This window comes from Octodon degus, unplaced genomic scaffold (assembly GCF_000260255.1).
Source record: "Octodon degus isolate 3935 unplaced genomic scaffold, OctDeg1.0 scaffold00042, whole genome shotgun sequence".
NCBI lineage: Eukaryota > Metazoa > Chordata > Mammalia > Rodentia > Octodontidae > Octodon > Octodon degus.
The window spans coordinates 3,637,878-3,661,631 of NW_004524618.1; the positions used below are offsets into that span (position 1 = coordinate 3,637,878).

At 40.3% G+C, this 23,754-nt stretch overlaps 1 protein-coding gene across 2 annotated transcripts in view; it reads left to right on the forward strand.

Moving 5' to 3' along the window:
• Nucleotides 1-23,101, forward strand: part of Slk (STE20 like kinase) — a 100,680-nt gene extending 77,579 nt beyond the window's left edge. Inside the window, exons 8-19 of one of the 2 annotated variants that reach the window (XM_004631509.2) lie at nucleotides 199-327; nucleotides 651-2,027; nucleotides 5,014-5,144; nucleotides 5,524-5,647; nucleotides 7,181-7,360; nucleotides 9,725-9,817; nucleotides 16,804-16,933; nucleotides 17,719-17,843; nucleotides 18,376-18,564; nucleotides 19,263-19,388; nucleotides 20,401-20,514; nucleotides 22,825-23,101. In XM_004631509.2, coding sequence (XP_004631566.1) covers nucleotides 199-327; nucleotides 651-2,027; nucleotides 5,014-5,144; nucleotides 5,524-5,647; nucleotides 7,181-7,360; nucleotides 9,725-9,817; nucleotides 16,804-16,933; nucleotides 17,719-17,843; nucleotides 18,376-18,564; nucleotides 19,263-19,388; nucleotides 20,401-20,514; nucleotides 22,825-22,971 — 2,865 coding nt within the window. In that variant the 3' untranslated portion in view covers nucleotides 22,972-23,101. The remainder of the gene's footprint in view (nucleotides 1-198; nucleotides 328-650; nucleotides 2,028-5,013; nucleotides 5,145-5,523; nucleotides 5,648-7,180; nucleotides 7,361-9,724; nucleotides 9,818-16,803; nucleotides 16,934-17,718; nucleotides 17,844-18,375; nucleotides 18,565-19,262; nucleotides 19,389-20,400; nucleotides 20,515-22,824) is intronic. The other variant, XM_004631510.2, reaches the window with a different exon arrangement.
• The last annotated feature ends 653 nt before the right edge of the window (nucleotides 23,102-23,754 follow it).

Below are 23,754 nucleotides of genomic sequence, written 5' to 3' on the forward strand. Positions count from 1 at the left end.
GCTGGCAGTCACGACTTTTTCTCAGTCTCTTCTCCCTCATCCTTTCCAGATATAACGTCTTCTGAAGTTATTTGTGTTTTTTCTACATGTAGATTGCATTTTTATTTAGTGCTTTAGAATGTGTTTCATATGTGTTGGACACTGACTTTATAAGGTGTTGTAGTTGTTACTGAGCGTTCTCTTTTTAATGATCAACAGCATCCCTTTGTGACTATTGATTCCAATAAACCAATTCGAGAACTGATTGCAGAGGCAAAGGCTGAGGTAACAGAAGAAGTTGAAGATGGCAAAGAGGAAGATGATGATGAGGAAATAGAAAATTCTCTGGTCAGTATTTTGAAAGGAAATTTCCTTTAGTGAGTTTTTAAGAGGAGAGTTTTGAGATATGATTGCAGCTATATCTTAAGGGTTAATCTGAAAAACAGTTTTCAGAAAACCTTTAATTTTAGAGTAAGTGTACTCCTTGCTACCCATTTTTATCATGTTTGGTTGAAATTATTATTTACGTTTATTACTGAAAAATTATTATTTGTATAACTTCAGCTTTTACTGAATGCAGGTATCAGATCATTGTTATATGTATAAACATTGTCTTGGTCATTATCTTGAGGTCATGTTTTAAAACTAAAAATATGTACTATCTCTTTTAGCCGATACCTACAAATAAGCGTGCCTCCTCTGACCTCAGTATTGCCAGCTCTGAGGAAGATAAACTTTCGCAGAATGCTTGTATTTTGGAGTCTGTCTCAGAAAAAACAGAACACAGTGCTTCTGAGGATAACTCAAGTAGCAAAGTTGTTAACGAAAAACCTTGCACTGATGAGCCAGAAAAAACCGTGGAGGGTATTGAGGAACATGTGAGGGACACACAGGCAGGGGATGTGACCGAGGGCCCTGACAGAGCGGCAGAACCCCGGGAGGATGGCAGAAGGGAGAAGAGACCCAAGCTTGATGGTCTGCCTGACGCAGAAGACCAAGAAATGCTAGCTATGAGTTCAGTCAGTGAAGGAAAAGAGAGTAATGGGATCACTTTAGAAACAAATATTAAACATAATTTGAAACCTGAGGAAGAGAGGGATCAGGAAAAGCAACCACTGCTTGAAAATAAACTTGTAAAATCCGAAGATAGTAAGGATACCACTACTCATACAATTGATTTAGTATCTCAAGAGACTGGAGAAAAAGAGGTAGATATTCATGTAATTGACAGTGAAGTTGTACATGCAAAGGAAGACACACATGAGAAACTGGGAAAAGATGGCAAAACAGAGGAAAATGTGATCAATGATGCAAATGATGTGGTGGGAAAAAGTCAAGAAATAGATGTTGCTCAGAAGACAGTTGAAAGCAGCACTGAGGGCGAACAGAGTGAGGATGTGAAGGAAGCGGGTGAAGGAGCGCAGAAATTCGTAAGGAAGGCCCCGGAGGGTCCTACAGCTAGTGGCACAGAAGATGTTTCTCCTGTTACAGAAATCACAGAGACTAACGGTGTAGATCACAAATTTGTGGAAAATAAACATGAGAAACAGTTGCCCATCAATTCAGAGCACTTGTTAGACACCAGTGGGAAACCAGAGACAAATGCAGTTGAGGAAGCCACCGAGTCAAGCGGCACTGAAGCAACAGAGGTGAGAAGTGCAGCGACGGGCACCGGCGAGGAGGCTGTCGGGGGTGACACTCGGGGTGCTCACGGAGCTGTTCCTCCCACGGATGCAGAGAAGGAAGAAGCCCCACAGGACGTGCCAAGGGCCGCGGAGCCCCACGTTCCTCCAGCTTCACAGCTCAGTGAGCCTCAGCCTGTTCCCGTTCCCAGTATTAGCATCAACTCTGAAGATGCAGAGAATAAAGGAGAAGCAGGTGCTTTATCAAAAACTGAAACCGTACTGCTGCCAGAATCTGAGAATCAGAAGGAAAATGATACTGATTCAGGAACTGGTTCCACTGCTGATAATAGCAGCATTGACTTGAATTTATCCATCTCTAGCTTCCTAAGTAAAACTAAGGACAACGGGTCGATGTCTTTGCAAGTAAGTGGGTGTGGTTGGGTTTTTTTAGGTTTTTCTTTGTCATTTGGCAATTTTGATTTTAGTGATTTCTTACAGTTAAGACACTATTAAAACAGTGTAACTGTAACCCTATGGATTCTTTTGAGCTGCAAAAGTAATCCGTTAAAAAGAACTAAAGAGGAGAGATTTTGGTTGTAATCTTTAAAATTTTAGAATTTACTTATTTTTTTGCAAATGGTACATTACAGGTTTTAGTTTGCATATTTAGGTAAAATGTGGTAATGCTCACTAGCATATGAAAGAACTATAAAATTAAAAGAATTCTCTGTCTTTCTCCCCTCTTCCCTCACCCCTCTCCCATTTCTCCTCTACTCTTCTCTCTTCTCTCTTTCTTATTTTTCTTTTGAGACAGGGTCTCACTATGTAGTTCAGGCTGGCCTTGATCTCACTTTGTAGCCCAGGCTGGTCTTAAACTTGCAGTGATCCTTGTGCCTCAGCTTCTTCAGTACTGGACTTACAGTTGTACACCATCATGCCCAGCCATGAATGATCTCTTTTTAAAGCATGTTAGAGGGCTGGCAGTATAGCTCAACGGACTATGTGCTTGCTTGGGTAAGTGCAGGGGCCAGGGTTCGATCCCTGGCACCACATGCCTGCCAGCCCTGCCCCTGGATGTGCTGAGCTGGTGATGGAGTCCGGGTGTGTGGCGCACACCTATAGTCCCAGCACTAGAGAGGCAGAAATCAGAATCACAATGAGTCCAAGCTGCGTAGTGAAACCCTACAAAAAAAAAATAAATGATAAGTAAAGCATATTAGGCTATAAACAATGTTTGTCTCACCACTGGCTCCTTCAGGTGACCAGTCTTCCGTATAGCCCTGCTGCTCCTGCGAGGACCGTAGTAAGGAAAACACGACACCCATACCTGCAACCCCAGTACATGTGGAGCTGTTCAGAGCCTAATTCTCAAAAATCCTAGTGTGTTTAGACTTAATAGGGCGAGCTGTGTGGAATCTTGGGATTGGTCTTAGGAATTAATATCTTAACAGAAAGGCCCACAGACTTCCAGTGTAGGTGACTCAAATACTTGTTAGAGACTTTGGGTTGATAAGCAGCAGAGAAGATTCAGAAATGATCCAAGAAAACTTACCTTAATGATAGGAGTCGAGGGCATGACTGGTCACCTTACCTAGCTACTGCAGAGGATTCCATGTCTTATCTGGATTATTTTCTTTTTTTCCAGTTCACTGTGTTTCACTGACTGGAATTCTACCAATCCGAAATTATTTCCTGCATGGGCCCGTGAGATAGCTCAGTGGACTACCGCGCCTGCTTAGGCCAATTTAGGCAAGTGGCTGGACCACGGTTCCATCTCCGGCACCACATGCCTTGCCAGCCCATGTCCAGGCAGGCTGAGCCATCCATAGTCGGTGTGGTGGTGCCTGCCTATAAATCCCAGCACTGGGCAGTCTGAGCTGTGTAATGAGACCCTGTAACAACAAAATATACTAACCCCCCCCCAAACAAACGAAATTCCTCCAGTCCAAAATTAATTACAGAATAGTCTCTTTTAAAAAAGCAAATATAAGGGCTGGCCAAATATATTGCTCAGCAGATTAAATCAGCAGATTAAAGCACCTGCAAGCAGGCACAGAGCCTGGGGCTCGATCACCCGGCCTGCCTTGCCAGTCCCGTCCTGCTGCCCCCCCCCCCCCCGGGTGTACTGACAAGGCAACTGAGACTGGGCGTGGTGGCGCACACCTGTAATTCCAGCTCTTGGGAGACTGTAAACAGGTGGATCACTATGATTCTGATCTAGTAGTAAGATCCTGAACACCCTGTGGACCCTTCCCGAAAATACAAAATAAAATAAAGGCAAATACTTTTGTGAGAATTAAGGCAATATTAATTGTACTTTATTAGGAGTTGAAGGAATGGAAAATTTGGAGGGCAAAAGAGTAGAATTGCTTTTTGGAGCGTGCCAGCATTAGATTGTACAGGAAGTTTGGGGCAGTGACTAGTCAGGCTTTCGGGAGAGGAGCAGGAGGACCTAGGGAACCAGAGGGTGGCACAGTATAGACAGAGGGTGGTCCAAGGGTCCCAGGAGTGGGCTTTGTAGAATTCTAATGCATTTTAAGTTTTGTGTTCTTGCCTTTTAAGTTTTTTTTCTCTTTTTTCTAACCTTCTGTACTCTATACTTAATCTGTTTACAAAGATGTGTATTTGTACTATTTCTATTTACATTTTAAAATTTGTAGGTACCTGGTGAGAAACAGAGTTTGGTCTTGATAAGAAATTTGAGGCAGTGGCTAGCTAGTGGGTCGTTCTTGTCTAGCGGGTAGTAGCACACCACCCTTTTAGTGGCTGGGGCACGGCGCATCTAGCTGTGGTCCCATGTAGAGGAGTACTTGTGATGCAGATGTTACTGACTGAATAGATTTTGATGCCGAGAATCTTCAGAAAACACAGCCACACGCAGACCCATCGCTTTAGTTTTTCAAGGGATGAGCCTTAGGAATTTTTTCTTCCCACAGCTTTTTGAGACAGGGTCTCATGCTGTATCCCTGGCTGGCCTTGAACTTGACAGTGATCCTCCTGCCTCAGCTTCTCTTGTGCTGGGATTACACATGTATACTACAGCATCTAGCTCAAGGAATTAATTATTAAATGTTTTGTCAGTGAAGAAACAGGAGTACCTTGAACTCACAAAAGTGGAAAGATGAAAAATTAATCGACACGTAAAAGTCGTTGCGTGTGCCTAATTATATACTATCATACAAGTTTTATATGCACATTATCTCTCACTTTTTAAAATACTTGATTTCTTCTGTGAAGTTAAATCTAACTCAGATGAGATTTAAGGTAATGTAACTGGTTTCCCAGAGGAGTGGTATTACTTAATATGCTTATTTTATAGTCTTCATGCTGTTCAGGTATTTTATTTTCAAATAATATGTTTTCTGCATCCAGTATTTTGTATTGAAAGCCTAATTAAAATCTCTCTTAGGAAACAAGAAGACAGAAGAAAACACTGAAGAAAACACGCAAATTTATTGTTGATGGTGTAGAAGTGAGTGTTACAACGTCAAAGATAGTTACAGATAGTGATTCTAAAACAGAAGAATTGAGGTTTCTTAGGTGAGTAGAGAAACAACTCCCCCCCCCCCCTTTGGGACAGGTTTCAGTGTATGGCTCAAGCTGGCCTTGAACTCACTTTGTTTTTTTGTTTTTTTTGCTCCGAATGCCTTCAAGGCATGACTGGCTGTCTTGTGTTGTGGGGATCGAACCACAGCAACCTGAGCCTGACTGCTTTGTTGAAGCAGCCAGTTAAAGAACTGAGCTAAGGGGCAGACCCCCTTGAACTCACTTTGTAGCCCAGACTGGCCTCAAATTCACAGTAATCCTCCTGCCTCAGCCCTGAATTTTTAAAGCTTTGTTTAAAAAAAAAGGAAAAGAAAAAGTATTTGTTCTAAGGTGTAATTTTTGCAGTCTCCTTCTTTGTCATTACTTTTGTCAGACGTCAGGAGCTTCGAGAATTAAGATTTCTTCAGAAAGAGGAGCAAAGAGCTCAACAGCAACTCAATGGCAAACTACAGCAACAGCGAGAACAAATTTTCCGGCGCTTTGAGCAAGAAATGATGGTAACATCTTAGATTTTTGTACTATTTTGTTAATAATATTTAGTGCTTTAAAAAAAAAACAACTAAGGGACCGGGGAGAAGGCTCAGTGGAATATATGCTTCCCTGGCAAGGGGAAGTGCCTGAGTTCTAATCTCCGGTTCTGCAAAAAAAAAAAAAAAAAACAACCAAAAAATAAACAACTGGAAGGTTTTAGAATTTGTTCTGAATCATTAGATTTTTCCTGATTTTGTGATCTATTTGTAGCCTTTACTCTTTTACTCTTTTTACTTTTTGGTGTTCTAGATGTCTTTTTTTTTTTTTTTTTTTTTTAAAATTCCTTTCTTGGAAGAATTTTCCAGTTTCAGTTTTGTTTCACTGACTTATGGTATGACAGGGTCTTTATTTTTTCCCAGCTTGTCTGTCATGAAAACTTGGAAACACGAAGCCAAAGAATTCTTAGTTGTGCCTATTAGTGACTTAATTCACTCTTTCAGTTTAGAAGCTAAGATTTTAAACCAGCCTGGAGCTAAAGCAGTTGTCTTCAAGCCTGGCTAAGTATGAGAACTTCCGAGGAGCTTTTCCCGGTATTCCTTCTCCCCGGGTCCTGTAGGAAGGCCCCGCAGCCCTGTACACTGCTACCAATGGAGCAGTGCTGGTCAAGTGTTGCTGAGTCCTTGAGGTTTTCTTATGCCCAAAATTTAAGAAGGAATTAATAATGTGATGCAAAATTTTATTAGTTTACGTTGATCATGTAACTTAGTGTGGATTAGGAAAGAAATATTTAAAATAAATTTTGTGTTTGTATATAGTCTTCCTGTGTAATTTTAGATGGTGAGGATTGTTTTACATGAAATAAGGCCTTGTTGGTTTTATGTGGTAGAAAAATATAGATTTCTATGAAAATTTGTTTTCATTGTATATTTTTGTAGTATTTGTATTCTCTTTTCCAGGCCTATATGAAAACTGTCTCTTTTCCTTCCACATATTTTCCTAAATATTTTGCTTTTCAATTTCATAAAAAGTTTTTTTGCAAATATTTAATTATACATCTATCCAGACTTGCCTATTCAAGTCCTATACAAGTAAGAGTATTTTGTTGAAATAGTTGATTTATAATTACAAAATATTTGTTTTAGTACCATGGGGTACTTATTTTAAGACTCTTAAAGAAGAGTAAATTTCAAAACGATGAATAATGTTACATTATTAAAGCCAATTCAGGTGAGCCCTTTGATTTATCAAAAAATTTTATTGAATGAATACTTTCGTTTTCTAACTGAAGTAATACATAGCAACTGAACATCCTTTTGGATTGGTCTAAACATGTTTAGCTTCTGCTACTTGCAGAATGAAAATAAAAATGTTTTCCATGTTAGGTAAAATGCTACTTCCTGAACACTTTCCAACAGTTCAGGGTATTTGATTTGTTTAGTACTGAAAGGGTTGTGGCACTTAATTTAAATACTAGTTATATGCTCTTTGAAAATATCTTCACTTTAATCCATAAGTGTGCATATTAGGAAAGTTAAGTCATCTTAACCTATACTTCACAGAATAAAAAGCGACAATATGACCAAGAAATTGAGAATCTAGAAAAGCAGCAGAAACAGACTATTGAACGACTCGAACAAGAGCACACAAATCGCTTGCGAGATGAAGCCAAACGCATCAAAGGAGAGCAAGAAAAGGAGCTGTCCAAATTTCAGAATATATTGAAGAATCGAAAGAAGGAGGTACGTCTAAATACTGTTTTTAATTATTAGAACATTTTTTGAAATGTAAATTTAACATGGCCTACAGAAGTAGGAGCAGTACCTGGTAGCTAAATAGCACCCATTCACTGCTTTATTTTGTCTTCCCCACAGTGGTGTGAGGTGGTGGAGTAGGAGCAGATGTCACCCTCACTTTTTATTAGCAAGAAAACTGGAAAAAGAGAGGCTTTCGTGGCACAGTCAAGTTTAATAACTACCAATCCAAAATACCCCCTCTAGCTAAACCCTAAGCAGGTCTTCAAGTTAGGTCTAATCCATAGTCCAACCTACCATTTCTCTTTTATTAATACAGATTTTAAGGCCTTATGTGACAATGACAATATTTTTCAAGAAACCTTCGTTGGTATTTGCCAGTGGGTACCAGTAATTTCATATCTGTTGTCCTTAATTCATACTTTCAGTACGTTTTTTGATTAACATTATTCATTTTCTTGGACATTATGCCAACCAAAAACTATTGAGTAGCTTGAAATTTGAAAAAATATCTCTGAGCTTAACAAATTTGGAGGTACTTTGAGGAACTTAAAGTGGAAAATAGCTATAAATTGATTAGTATGAATTCTTTATCTTTCCTAGTGTGGTTTCAAACTGTTACAGAATTTATTTGCTTTAGTATTTTCTATAAAAGATTATCACTGATGCGTAAGGAAGAGTTCCATTATTATTATTGTCTTTTCATTGCCGAATTAAAACTCTAAGAACTTTACATCCAAGGAATTTTCAGAGATAATGTTATGATTTATACTATGTCTTCAGCACAGGAGGTGAATTTGCCTTTTAATATTACTGAAGATCCCAGGAAAATAATTGTAAATAACTCTATTAGGATTAGAATTTTAAAATCTCAACCAAATATTGATTCATTTTTATTTTTGTTACACATCTTAATCACCCAGATTCATTGACTGTAACATTTTAAATTCTGAAGAAAAAAGTAGAAAGTATGTAAAACCCTCATACCCCCTGCCCTTCACGAGAAGCAGCCTCCCTCACTCTGCTCAGCCCTACTTAGCGTGTGCTTCTTGTGCCAAATAGAAGAGAGCTGAGTGTCAGTAAACAGTGTTGTCGCATAATTGCATTTGAAGTGGCCGCCACTTCTAAAAACTAACTTTGTGACCATTTACCATGTTTTGTGTGCAACCACTCTATTTACCATTACAGGAATATTTGCTAGTTTCCTTAAGAGTATGGGTAGTTTTTATTCAGAAATTATTCTTTGTATCAGATGATTTAAATATATGTGATATTCTAAATAAATAGATTTCTAGTCAGTTACTGTTTTGAGTTAGAGTTTTAGCTAGTCAACGTGTTTGAGATCATGTAATGCATATTTAAAGTAATTGTGTATTTTTCCTTTATTGCTAAACTTCTTGCATTTGGGGAGTCTCTTTCTTTTATTGGTGATTTGGTTTCATGAGAGATTACTGATGGAAAATTTTAGATACACTATATTAAATCAGAATCAGTCTTTCTGACCATTGATGGCATGTGGTGATTTGGAATCTGGTTTCTTTTGGTGCTTCTACTTGTAAACACATGATTGTTTTTCATAGTTAGATTATAGAGCTATTGTAGATGGAATACTTATCTAGGATTTTGAAATGATTTGAAGAAGACCTTATAACATATATGAAGTATAATAAATCAGAATTTACCAAACTTAAAGTGTTTATACTACAGATTTGAAAGTTGACAAGTGTGGCTTAAATTGCTAGCAAAGGAGAATGTTACTGTCATTGTAAAAAATCATCAGACATGTTTGTTTTTATCACACTGTGTAAAAAGGTGTGTTTAATGGAAAAAATTTAGTGCCCATTTGTTTCTCCTTTGCAAATTCTAAGATTTCCTTTCCTTTTTTCCTCCCCCCCAGTCTCATTAAGTGGATTTCATGTAGAATTATTTCTTTGGTATTATCAAGCCAGTTATAAAAGTTTGCACTTTTATAACTGGTAGTTTTTCTTATGTTTATTGTTTCAAACAATGTCAGTATAATTTTCCGAGCTGTCAAGGTCAGTTGAGTTTATCACCTGTAGTTCAGCAGGAGTCCTGCAAGTTACCCTTCACTGATTGCCTTTGTTTCCTTTAAGAGAACATATGTGGTTAATTAAGCAACTAATTAACCTTTATATGCTTAGTGTCCCTTTCTGCGCTGAAATTATGCATGCTGTATCCTTTTCTTCTTTTTCACCCAACTAACACGCTAATGCATGTTGAAAGGACCTTTTAAACAGCTTTAATCCTTGACGTGTAGCTTGTCTTCTCACGTGCTTGCTTGCTGTGGCGAAAGCATTATTTCCCCACTTCCTGCGTGCTCATACACTGTAGGTTTTAAATGAAGTGGAGAAAGCACCCAAAGATCTGAGAAAAGAGCTCCTGAAACGCAGGAAAGAGGAGCTTGCACAAAGCCAGCATGTTCAGGTAACGGCAGCAGCTGAATGTGACTAAACCAGAAAGCAGCGTTTTCTCACAGCCCAGGAAACCTGGCGGAAAGGGTAGATGTTAACTGTAGTTATTCTATGATGACTTTTTCCCCATCCAGAGGTTCCCAGGATTTTTCTTTTAGTACTAAATTCACACTGATACTTAAGTTGCTAATAAGAAAGTGAGTGAATTGTTTAGAAAGCTCAATCCAGAAGAAAGAAACAATATGTTAATGTAAAATCCACTGTTACCAAATTTTAGTCATGATGGAAATTGTATTTTTAAGTGTGATATCAGTGTTTAATAGAAAAATTGTAGACTAGAAAGGAGGTGAGTTTATAAACATCGTGCTTAGGAAAAGAATGCCTGTTAGGTTGTTATTTCTCTAAAGTTTGAAGCTACAAGGAAAATGGTCAATGGTAATGTTAAATGGTAGGTGAAACATTACTTTCCAGCCGTATGACGACCTAGGCAACTTTAAAATCAGAATTTGGCTGGGCGTGGTAGCACACACCTGTGATCCCAGCACTCAAGAGGCTGAGACAGGAGGATCACTAGGAATTTAGGACCAGCATGGACTACATAGCAGGACCCTGTCTCGAAAAACCAATTAAAAAAATAAGATTTTATTTATTTGTTTATTTTTTATGTATTTAGTACAAGGTCTCTGCATAGATCAGACTTGTAGAGATTCTCCTGTTTTCAGCCTCCCAAGCACTGGGGTTACAGGTGTGTGCTACGATGCCCAGTCTCAGTTGAGTTTCAGAGCACCCTGGAGGCGGGGCAGGCATGGCACTTGGGGATCGAACCCCGGCTGCTGTGCTCTGCCCAAGCAGACTCTTTAGTCCACTGAGCTATCTGGCCAGCCCTCAAAAAATCAGATAAAAAAAAAAAAATCAGATTTTAAGTACATTATTTTTATTTTCAATTCAGATTCTAACAGTTTACTGAGTATACTATTTCACTAATACAGAGTTAAAGAAACTAAATTTTAGATTGATAAGACTTTGTCATATGATGTGTTACTTCTTCACAAAAGTAAATATTTTTAGGGCTGGTGAGATGGCTCAGTGGTCTAAAGCACCTACTTAGAACAAGCTCAGCAAAGCACAGAGACCGCGGTTCAATCCCCAGCACCACATGCCAGCCAGCCCCGCCCCCTGGTGGGCTGACCTGGCCACACACACACACACACACACACACAAATAAATAAAATTTTAAAAAAAAGTAAATATTTTTAATAGAATTTCCTCACATGACTGTATAAGGTCTTCTATACTAAAAAGGTGAATATTTTAATTAAGCTTGCAGGGCCGGGGAGATGGTTCAATGGAATAAGCGCTTCCCTGGCAAGCTCAAGGGCCTGAGTTCAATCCCCGGTTCTGCCAAAAAAAAAAAAATAATAATAATTAAGTTTGTATTAATCCTAGAGGCAAAGATAGATAAATGAGCCCAATTTTTAGTTTAAAATGTCAATAAAAAAGACACATCAAGTATATGTTAATTACTGCTTTGATTTAGTCTTTCAGTATGGTTTTATGTGAGTTTTAGAAGTGGTTTCAAACTTTTACCACTGAGACTATGACAGAGATTGCCATATTTACTTTTTTTGTCAAGTAAGTTATTTTTAGACCCAATTTGTTTGTCCCTATCATTTCAGAGAAAAGAATATGCTATGAAAAATAAGGAAAGTATAATCTTAGAATTTAAAATATAGCAAAGCTGGCTTTTTTGAATAAAATTAGTTTGTTTTGCTTTTTATTTTGCTTGCCGTGAGCCGGTAATCCATTTTTGCCTCAAGCTGCCATGGGGATTACTAACGTAGTGTCGATAACAACGCCGCGCTCCCTGTGCGGCAGGCGCTCTTCGGGGCCTCTCTAGGTGCACGCACAGCACACAGCTCCACTGTGGGGGAGAGCGGACCAAGCCTTGGGGCGAGTGGCGCTCAGGGCCGCTCCGCGCGTGCGGGCGGCCGGCTGGGGGGCCCACCGATGGTTAGCCTGGGTCTGGGGTCCCACCCCCATCAGCCCCACCTGGGCCTGCGGGGCGGGCGGAAGGAGCCGCTCTGCACCGCCCCTGCTCGCGCGCACTCGGTCCAGGGGTTGCTGGCTGATGGCGGTCCTTCTTGACAGACGTGCACAGGAAATCCTTGCTTGCCACACCTCTACTTCTGGTTCATTTGGCTTTCAAACCAGATGGTAAATGACAATATAGTCTTGCCTTATAAAGGAATATAGACTTCTTTAATTCTAAAGGGCAATGTATCAGACTTTGAAGTTGAAATCGAAGGTTTAGTGTTGAATGAATGCCAGGTGACCAAATATTTAGATATGTCTTTTCTGATAGTTTTTCACATAATTTGGGGGGGGGCACTCTACATTTTTTTCAACTGAAACTGAAAGTAGGAGTAAATTCTTCTATAAACTGGAGAGTTTAAACTCTTAAGGTATATGTTTCCCTGTGATGGACTCACTCAAACTTGCTAATTTATAATTAATTTACTTTTTAAAAAGGAATTCATTAATAATAGCTGTAGTTGTGGAGCTAAATTTTTTGAAACCTAGTGCAGTGGTTTTCAGGCTGTCCTGCAGGAGCCGCTGCAGGCAAGGACGGTCTGTGAGCTCCTACTTCCACTTGAACTACAGCAGCACTGCTTTTTGCTTTTTAAACACGTTTTGGGTGAGTTTTTAAAAAGGAGGTTCTGCTGGTTTAAAAAACAACAGCAAAACACTAGAGTTTGGGAACTGCTGAAGGAGTCCACATCTTTCATTCTACAGTGAGAGAGTCCCCTTGGGTAATTGAATTCACCGGATCTAGGTTTCAAGAAACTAAACATAACGTTGCATAATTATGCCTGACATTTACAGAAAGTCATTCAGATGTATTCTCACCTGGGAGGTGCACTGTATTCTGATCCACAGGGTGTTGCTCAGGTCATGATTCAGTCTTTTCACTTGTCCTCCTGCGCAGTCTTCCGCGCCCCAGTGCAGGACGTAAGTCGCAAGTGCCTGTGGGAGGGTGCCTTCTGCTGTTCTACCTGCGCTCTCTTTGACTCACATGTGCCTGTTCATTGTTAATTTCGTCTTCTGAAGTGTAGGGAATTGGTAGATGATTGCGTCAGGACCGACGATACTCTTAGTAGCCTGACGTGCGCTTTTGCCGTCTGCTGCTCGTTGCCAGCGCCCTCATGCAGGGCTGGGCTGCATCCTCTTGGTGGCGGAGCTGGAACTAGAACCCTTAAAATAGCGTTCTTCTCTTAAATTTGCTCCACCACAGATTTTAATTTGAGATTTTCATCTTTTTAAAGAAAAGTAAAATATCTTCCCAGTAGTATTTTATAAGTTTCGCACATGTGAGAAATTGAGTGCTGTGATTAGATTTTTATCTTTGTGTGAAGTGTTTTGATTGCTTATGTTTATATATAGATGTTTCAATTATGGATATGGTCAGAAAAGCCATGATGAAGTGGAGACTTTAGTTCCATTTAGCTCTAGTTTCCTTTTATTTAACTGTCAATAATGAACAGTGAGTTGCCGTTCTTGTCACTGTAGTTTTGACTGAAGTCTGGAATTCCAGGCTGTATTCTTTCTCACGGTTTCCAGATGGGAGGACTAGCTCATTTATAGCTTTCATTTGTGAGAGTCGAAATACACAACCGGAGTAGATAGAATACAGCTTTGATTTCAACTTCTCTTGTTTTCTTGCTTGCAAAATTATATTTAAAAAATTATTGGCAGATGTTTCACTCTTTTTGCAGTCTTCTAAATGAATTAGAAAATCAAGGAATTTTTAAAATCAGGAGACATTGTGAAGTACAATCACTTTTCTGATCATTGCCATTTATACAAATTTTTTGAGTTAAAAGAATAAAATTCTGTATAAATAGCTCAATATATCATAATCCTTTCTTAGTTTTATAAATCCCATAGTTGTAGTTTTGATGCTTACAGTTATTTAACTAATAGGGTAGAATTTCCTTATCACAATTTAAATTTGTACTTGTAAGAGGCAATCTTTTAACAGTTTGCGTGACTAATTTTTAAAATGACTTTTACCCTTACTAGCTTTTTGATTGTTGTCTGTTATTTCTAGTGACTAAACCCATCTTTTTTTAAAGTGAATATAATTTGTGCAGTCTTTATGGAACGTAAGATTTCTCTTAGTTCCTAAAAGTAATTTCTAGCTACACATTCCATTATAAATGTATATTTAGTTTTTGAAGTTAAAAAATTTAATGAGTACCCAATAATAGTAAAGTTGCATTTCTTTTAAGGTTAAATATATTAATTTGTGTGTAAGGAACCTTACCAGATAATTTTTAACTTTAATCTGAAAAGTGTTTTATATTTCTGAGTATGTTGTTGTTCAGACCCTGCTTCCTCACGCAGCTGAGAAGGAGCTGGGTTCTTTGCAGACTCTGCTTGTTACGTACACTGCTTTTGTAACTGCTTCTTGCATCGGATGTGCTGGTGCAAACCTGTAGTCCCAGGGCTCGGGGGCGGAGGTGAGGTGGGCGGGTGGCGTGAGTGGGAGCCGCCTGAGCTGCACAGTGATGCTCTGTCTCGAAGACCAGCCTGCCCGCCGTGGCTTTCACCTGCTGATCTTGTTCTGCTTCTCCTGGAGCATAGCACTGGTTCCCCTTGCTCCTTGTAGCCACTGCGACCCTTGCTTACCCTAAATATGAGCAGCTTTGGGGTACACGTCTGCAGTCCTTTCACTTATTATGAGACCTGGAATCAGTGCCCTTTATCCTAGTTGTCTTTTGTGGTGCACTTTTGAACTGTTGAAGTGTGGTGCTGAAGGAAGGGGCTAGAGATCAGCATAATGGAAGTCTTTAAAAGCTAAACTCTTATCTTAGTAACCCAGTAACTAGCACAGTGCCCAGCATTTGCTAAATGCTTACTGAACATTGTCTTTGAATTGAGCTCTTCACTTGATCTTAGCCAAAAGACCAAGAAGCTGAATCAAACTCTTATCATGGGTAGATATGGATATATTGTGATAATAGTTACCAAAATGTACATAGATAAGAAATTATATTCATGTTAGTAGCATGGTTTATATTTACCTTTTATTTTCACGTATTTATTCACTTTATTCTGTACTTCACATTTGATTTCTTTGAATCTAAATGCAAGATTATATGCCACTTAAGGTAGACCCATTGTTTTTATTCACGAAGATTAAAAGAAAATTACTTGTGCAAACCAATGATTGTTGATCAGAAGAAACTTTTTACTATGTCTTTAGGTGATAAGTTTATTAAACATGCTTTCATGTAGAAATTTTATAATTGAGATTAGAGAAACAATTTAATTTTATTATAAATATTTACTGTAAGGGCATGGTACACACCTGTAATGCCAGTATGCAGTAGGCTGAGGCAGGAGGGTTGCCATGAGTTTGAGGTCAGCCTCGGCTGCATAGTGAGTTCAAGGCCATCCTGAAGTGCACAGGGAGACTCACAAATGAATGAACAGTCATGTATACATACATACATACATACATACATGTATGTTTGTACGTACATATATATGGAAAAAGAAGCTTGAACAACATTCCTTGTTACAATTTTTTGAAACACATGCTTGTAGATTTTGTATCTGTTTAATAAAATTCAAAAAGCTATTCGAATTTGTATTTAAATATTCTTTTAAAATTTTTGGCTGGTAACAGTTGCATACTAGGTAACTATAGTCAAGAGAGTATATTTTATAGAGGCAATTCCCTAGTCTTTGTTTTCTGCTACTGCATAGTTGTATTTGTGCTAAAATAAAGTGGTGACGTAAATGAAACGTGACCATCTCTGACTCCACGTTACTTTAGCATGACAGTCTAAAGTGAGTACTTCCAGAGGTACTGTCAGGAGGCAGCGATTTTGAGAACCTGCTGGACCCCTGGGTGCATGGAGGACCAGGCTACTCTGTCCAAGGCCAAGAAGTTCCAGGATGGATTTGGGGGTTTGATCTTTTCGATATTCAAGAGGAGGGATTATAGGTGATATGATACTTCAATCTTAATACAGTTTAAATCTGCAGTTAAATTGATCTCCAGATCTCGTGAGTTAATCCCCAGCTGTTGTCACTGCCAAGAAAGGGATGGAGATCCAGATTTACTCGATGCCAAGTAAATGCAGTTTATGCTTAATGGAAAGCATAAACTTGGCAGATTGTGGGTACTCAATGTTTGTTGAATTAATTAGTAAATTCCAAATATGTTGATAGAATTTCACAACTATGGGAGTCTTGTTTGTAGATTTACAGCATTAACTCCCTTTCCAGGTAGTTCTAGTTTGTGTCTCTCTAGCCATCTATTACTTCTAATCAAACCCTCAAATGACTGTGCTTCCTTTCAAGCACGGCTGTAGAAAGAGTCATTCTCCCACTGCTAGTGCAGTCACGGCGGTCTTTCCTTCCTCTCGGTAACTTAGAAAAATAGAGCCCACAGTTCCACATCCTTGCTGCTTCCTAGCTCATTATTGCTCTTCTTCCTGGAGGGCTCTTCTTGTTTGTTCTTGTTCTAGTTATGTAACAGTGGAGTGAACAGTTTTACAAGTTATAAATTTATTGTTTTCTCAAAGCTGCTAATGTCCTAGGATATTTTAGTTATGAATGGGCTATCAAATTTTTTGTGTCATTCTCAATAGTGAAGTGAGAATAATTTGTAATTGTGAAAGTTTTTCTCGAATTGAATTGGATGTTTAATTTATATTGTATATTTGTAGGTATGTTATATATGTGCTGATAGTTTTGGTGATTTTCAAATCCTCCTAGGTTTGTAAACTTGGTTTAGAAATCTTGTTAGCCAGTGGTGATTGAGCTCAGTAGTGGGATGGTTGCCTAGCATGCCTGATGCCTAGGGCTCGATCCCCAGTGCCACAAAATGAATGCATAAATCTTACTGAGTACTAATACAGATTGTCACATACTTAAATGGATGCTTAGCTCAGTAGATACTAACATGTGGTTAATTGTGTCTAATAGGAGCAAGATTTTGTTCAGAAGCAACAGCAAGAATTAGATGGCTCTCTGAAAAAGATCATCCAGCAGCAGAAGGCAGAATTGGCCAACATTGAGAGGGAGTGCCTGAACAACAAACAGCAGCTCATGAGAGGTACGTGAGATTCCTCAGCGTGTGCGCAGAGAGTGATGCCTCAGAAGCTCTGCCGAGACGTACCAAGGACGATATTTGAATGCTTTCCTTTGCCAGAGTGCTAAGGAAAAAGATAAGAAAGTTGTGTAAATAGGAAAAAGCTAAAATTAAGAACTACTGCAAGATACAGAATTCCTTTATGGCATAGACATGAACATAAGCATATACTTAAAATAGGTGGTGGCTCAGTGGTAGATCAGGTGCTTAGCATGCACGAGCCCATGAGTTGATCCCAGAACCATTAAGCAAAACCAAAACAAAAAAGCAATCTCAAAGTGTGTTCCTGGCCAGGTGATGTTATCCTTTATAGTTAGTGTACTTAATAGCTATGTGATGGAATGGGATTGAAAGTGTTGGGGCCGGGGAGATGGCTCAGTAGAATAAGTACTTGCTTCCCTAGCAAGCACAAGGGCCTGAGTTCAATCCCCGCTTCTGCCCCCCCCCCAAAAAAAAGTGTTTATTCCTACTATAAATTAGCTTTGGTTTTTGGTTTTTTTTTTCCTTTCTACAATGACAAAACAGAATTTTGATGTTCATGGTAGGATGTTTCCAGTTTATAAGATATAAAAATAGAATGGGAAGTGGTAATAGACATTATCTTTACATTTATAACGTTTTATTTGTAGCTCTGTTAGTTGATATGTACAAGGTAATATGTGTCGAGCACTTGGATGTAAATGTTAAAATGAATGGGAGAGTATGTTAGTAAAGAGTCCAGTGACATTGTGGAAATTACATCCTTCTAGCTCGAGAAGCTGCAGTTTGGGAGCTTGAAGAGAGGCACCTGCAAGAAAAACACCAGCTGCTCAAGCAGCAACTTAAAGACCAGTACTTCATGCAGCGGCATCAGCTACTTAAGCGCCATGAGAAGGTTAAAGGAGCATTGTGTTGTTCATTCATTTTGAAATTTACAAAGATAGTTTTTATGTTTCTTAGAGAATGAATCTCTTAATTTCCTTTCTTTTATCTTAAAATTTCTTCGGTGAACTTCAGAGTTAGTTGTATCTTGACTGCAAGCTTCTTTCCTGTAGGGAAGGTAATTAATCCCAGCATGTGGCAGCCTGCACCAGTGCGGGTGAGCCTGTGAGAGCCTTCCGCAGTAACCACAGAGCCGGCCTCGGCACATGAGCACAGGCGCGCTCCCCCTGAAATTGTGGTCTTCATCTCATGTCTCAGAGGTAGCTATTTTAGCTCCAGTTGTGGTCAAGTATCTTAAAAATGTGGATTTTCTCTACTTAGTAAAGAATTTCAATGTAAGGCTCATCACTGATTATTTAAAATTAGTTTTTGCCTAATGCGTTGCTGCTCACTGCCACAAGGAGCAAGTGTCTGTGAGAAACAGATGTCCCTGCTAAGCGCTTCTGTGGGCTCTGAGTGGCTGATCCCCTCCACGACACTCCTAGGAAACAGAGCAGATGCAGCGTTACAATCAGCGGCTCATTGAAGAACTGAAAAACCGACAAACTCAGGAGAGAGCGAGGCTGCCCAAGATCCAGCGCAGTGAAGCCAAGACTCGCATGGCCATGTTTAAGAAGAGTTTGAGAATCAACTCAACAGCCACACCCGATCAGGACCGTGACAAAATTAAGCAGGTAAATAAGCAAATTACTCTCTTCTAAGTATTAAGGTTCTAAATGATTTTGAAGGGCCACATACTTGGACTGTAAATGTTTAGAGCCACCTTGGTATCGGTTCTCACTGGTGGGGCAGTGTGCATGGCATTTTCCAGTGTAGTCTTCTCCGGGCGGGGACTGTGGAGGGCACATTCCCTGTGACCCCAGACAAAGCCTGTGCCCTACAGGAATAAGATGGCTGGGATGGTGTTTTGTTATTTTGCAGTCTTGGGTATTGAACCCGTAATCTTCATACTGAGTGACATTGCTGACTCTGCCCCCTTTATGTCCCATTGAGTTGTCAAGTTGCCAACGCTGTGTTCAGTGATCTTGCCTCAGCCTCCCAAAGCCCTTAGATTGCGGGTGTGCCCACCTGTTTGCACAGCTGTTGAAGTCAGAACTGCTCTTGCTGTGGTACTTCAGCAATTGCAGATGTGTTGCACAGGTTAACTGAGCTCCCTAAGCAGTGTCGTTGGAGGCCAGGGTCTGTAGTCAGAAGTGCTGTATTTCTGCTTCCCCTTCCCTGCCCAGGTCATGAGACTCCACGAGGAGTCTAGATAGGATTGTCTGCAGCTTTAGCTTACTGTACTTTAAATTTTGTTAAACTCCTCACCCGTGCCTTTAGAATATGTAGAAATCACACGTTCATATACGTAATTTGTTGTTCTTGTCTCCAGTTTGCTGCACAAGAGGAAAAGAGGCAGAAAAATGAGAGAATGGCACAGCATCAGAAACATGAAAATCAAATGCGGGATCTTCAGCTGCAGTGCGAAGCCAACGTCAGAGAGCTGCATCAGCTGCAGGTTGGTGCAGAAGGGTGGCAGACTGCGGGGCTGGGCGGAGGCGTGCGGTGCCTGAGGACAGGGGCGGCTGGCTCTCCTGACCGCTCTGAAGTGCAGACGCTGTGTTTCCTGCATAAACCAAAATGAAGGTCGGTTTAGTATAATAGACTTCTGTTCATGTTTTATAAAACCAAGACTAGTGTAACGTGTAGCTAAATTACAACCTACGAAGGAAGTTAGTGTAGAGCAGTCCATAGCCAGGTGAGGTGGCAGACACCTAGAATCTCAGCGCTCCACAGGCCAAGGCAGGAGCATCACTGGGAGATCGAGGTCACCCTGGGCTATAGCGAGCCCCAGGCCAGCTGAAACGATGTATTGAAACCCTGTCTCAAACCAGGGGAAAAAAAGGTAAAAGCATTATTGAGTAAATGATGTTTTACAGAAAGATTGAAAGGTTTACAAAATGATACAGTTTTTGTCAGATTCTGAATTTAAAATTTCTTTTCCTTTTGCAAGGACGTGGTAGATTTTCTTTTAGGTTTATTTTATTTCATTTTATGTTTTTATTTTAGGTTTTTTTTTTTTTTTTTAAAGTGATAGGCATTTTCCTCCCCCCATGAAATGTAGAGAGGGCTGTTTTTGGATCCTACTGGCAATGGGCAGCTTGTTTAGAGCATAACCTAAAATGTTTAAAGTATCAGAGTAGTGTAGACAATGTGCGGATGCTCTAGACATTTGCTTAGCTTTCCAGTGTAGACCAGAACCCACCCGTGCATTCTGGTACCATCTGATGAAAAGTGGTAGTGAGGGCCAAGTTAATTCTACTCTTCTTTTCATACGGTATTTTAACAGACCTAGCTGTAAATTTACCAAAAATGAAACTTATTTCGTAATTCTTGGGCCTTAGTTTTTAGAGAATTTGAACTTAAACAAGGCTTTATGTTTGAATAACTTAATATTTTCGAAGAAATTTGTATTTGTTAAACCGTGTTTAGTTTATCTGAAATTTATTTAATCCAAATTTTACTTCCAGAATGAAAAATGCCACCTGTTGGTTGAACACGAGACTCAGAAACTCAAGGAGTTAGATGAAGAGCACAGCCAAGAATTGAAGGAGTGGAGGGAGAGACTGCGGCCTCGGAAAAAGGTGACTATAAGCGTGCGGCTCGAACGCTGCGTCGGTGCTCCTCTGCCACCCGGCGCTGGGCAGGTGCAGTGTCAGGGACAGGCGTGGAGGTGGAAAGACAAAGCTCCTGTTCCTACAAGAGGTAGAATCAAGTGACAAGCAGTCGCTCCTTGTGGGATCGTTATTCTGAAGGAGTGAGTGCAGGCTGGAGGGCAGGAGCAGGACGTGAAGCAGTGGTGGAGGGCCCTTCAGTCGGCCTGGGGAAGTCAGGGTGATAAGCAGGGGCCTTATAGGGTAGGGTGGGCGGGGTAGGGCGGGTGGGGGTGCAGGGTGGACAGGAGCTCGCTTGGCACATGGGGGCCTGGGGGCTGAAGCCCGGTAAGTAGAGAGAAGAGCTTGAGTGAAAGTGGCATGCACAGTGAGGGCAGGTAGTTCCCTGTCACTGGAGTGTGGTGCAGGTGGGTGAGGCTGGGTGGGCAGGAGCGTGGACATTGGGACAGAGAGAGGAAAGGAAGCAGTGACAGCTGAGCTGGGCAAAGCGGTGAGATTAAAATCTAGGAAAACAGGAATGGCTTGCCTCCCTTACTGCATCCCTCTGTTTTTCTTGCTTATACCTGGCTCCCTGCTGGCCTGGTCTCATTGATTAACCATTTGTACTCTGGCTGTCACTCTGATTTCTCTCTTGTTGTAAATCTCAGGCCTACACCTTTGTTTTTTCATGGACCTTCAACTTTCCTTTCTTTCATTCATCTATCCAATTAATCAAGCACTAGGCATTTAGCTCCTGATTTAGGACAGAAGTTTCTAGAAGTGAAATAACAGGCCCAATGACTGTGCTTATGGAGATCAAATTTTTTAAGTTTTTTGAATAGGTAATACCTTTCTGTGGCTCAGAATCATAAAGCTTCAAAAGAATAAAGTGGCAAGCCCTTCCTCCGGGCGTACTTGTTAGCTCTCTGACAGTAGTCACAAACGCGCTACTGTAATGAATGCCACATTGTACGAGTTACTGCTTAGTGTTTTGTTTTATTTTTTTTTTTTTACTGCTTAGTGTTGATACTCGTCATAATATTTTTCCTTCTCTCTCCCATCGCTGTTACTGTGTGCTGCGATGGCTCGGTATTGTCCATGGGCCTCCCTCTGCCCTGACTTAGTTCCCTTTGTGTTCTTCTTCCTACTTGCTGCCATAGCCAGAGCATTTATCCTCAGGAACATTTCTGGTCTGTCCATGGTGCTGGTAAATTGTTGGTGCCGTCAGAGTGTAATATAAATGTCTTAGTGTGGCTTCAGAGCCCTCCTAGTGCCACACTTGGGTCGACCCTGGGCTTCCTCTCCCAGGAGCCGTGCTGTTCCCAGCGCAGGCTCCTGTGGTGTAGACTCGCCATTCAGTGCTCTGTGGTTTCCTGTCTTTGTGTCCTTCCTGTGTCAGCGTCCTGTGTCTGGCACGCCTTCCCTGTCCTGCTTATCAAATGCCTTCTGTTCATTCATGACTAAGCTCAAGTTTTACCTCTCCTGACAAACCTTCCGGTATCTCTCCATCCTTAACTATAAACTTTTACCTCAAAAATAACATTTACCCCCTAAATCAGTTGTTGACAATCTTTGCTCCTGTCATAGTCAATTTGGGCCACTATTAAAAAAAACAACACCTTAAATTAGAGGCTGGGAATTCCAAGATCAAGAGTTGCGTGGCCATTTGCTGGCAAGGGCCTCTTCTGGTTTACAGACTGCTGACGTCTTACCTGTGGGTCTCACGTAGTGGAGAGGGGCGTGCTTCCTCTTCAGCGCCCTTAGCGTCACTGATGCCTAGAGGGCTCCATCACGGCCTCCTGGTAGCTCAGAGGCCCAGCCTCCTAATTCAGTACGTCACCTTCAGGGTTTATCACGTACTATTTTTGTTCCGTATGATAGAGATATAAACATGAATCTGGTGGTAGATCTCACCTTTACACAGCTTTACACACTCCAGTGTACATGGAAAGCATCACATCAACACCGAACACAGACGTGGTGAGTGAGGTGTGGGAGGCGGATGAAAGTCCATAGGGCTCATGCGTGAGGTGCGTCATTATCACCTTGCCACTTGGCAGATCAGCGAGGTAGATGGTACCACCAGCGTTTTACGGCAGAGCAATCAGTCCTAAGTTATCTATTCATCTGACTGAGCCGAGTCTTAAACTTGGGCTGTGCAAAACGTAGGCACTTAACGGCTGGGCAGTCATCCGTTCCTGACACAGAAGGTATTTGGACGAGTAGGTTTATCGTTACATAGGGTAAACTCTATAGTATAATGCCAGCACGTAACAATTTCTTTGTCCATTCCTGTTTTAGACACTAGAAGAAGAGTTTGCCAGGAAACTGCAAGAACAGGAAGTGTTCTTTAAAATGACTGGAGAGTCGGAATGCCTTAACCCGTCCACACAGAGCCGGATTTCCAAATTCTATCCTATTCCTAGCTTGCATTCTACTGGATCATAACAGTGGAAATACTCTGTTGGGTTTGGCCTTTAAGATATGTTATTCTGTTCTCTTCATCTTCTGCCACAGTCTGTATCAAATAGCTCACAAAGACAATCACCTGACTCACCTTCTAGGTGTTTTTTTTGTTTTTGTTTTAAGCAAAGATGAAGGGGAAAATGAACTAAGACAGATGCTAGATATGTGGGCAAAGTAGCATCTTGCAGTAATTCCCTGAGGTGATTTTGTATATTAATCTTACATATTGTATTCTTTAGACACTGTTATTGAGAAACTGTTAGAGAAATAATGTTTAAAGTTATTTTAAAAAGCTGTTACATCTTTAAGTATTAATGCCTTTCTACCTGACCTACCTTTTCAATGATGCCTAAATTCTCCAGTTGGAACTTTGCTGTAAAGAGTTGGAATAATTTTCTTTTGAATCAGCACTCATTAAAAAAAAGCTATGAGTTGCTCAAAATACACTGTTGGTTCAGTAAATAAAAATATTTTATCATTTAATAGGAACAAACTCTTAAAAGAGAAAAATTATTTCAGTAATTTGTTTTAAACATTGCCTGATTAGGCAGGCACTAATAATTGAGGTGCTGGTTTTATTAAGATAGTGCCTAAGTAGATACTAAATTCCAGTCACATCCAAAATAGGATTTTCTTTTTGGTCAAGAACAAAACGCCGGCTGGGGAGATGGCTCAGTAGAGTAAGTGCTTCCCTGGCAAGCGCAAGGGCCTGAGTTCAATCCCCGGTTCCGCAAAAAACAACAACAACAAAAACCTTAATATTGA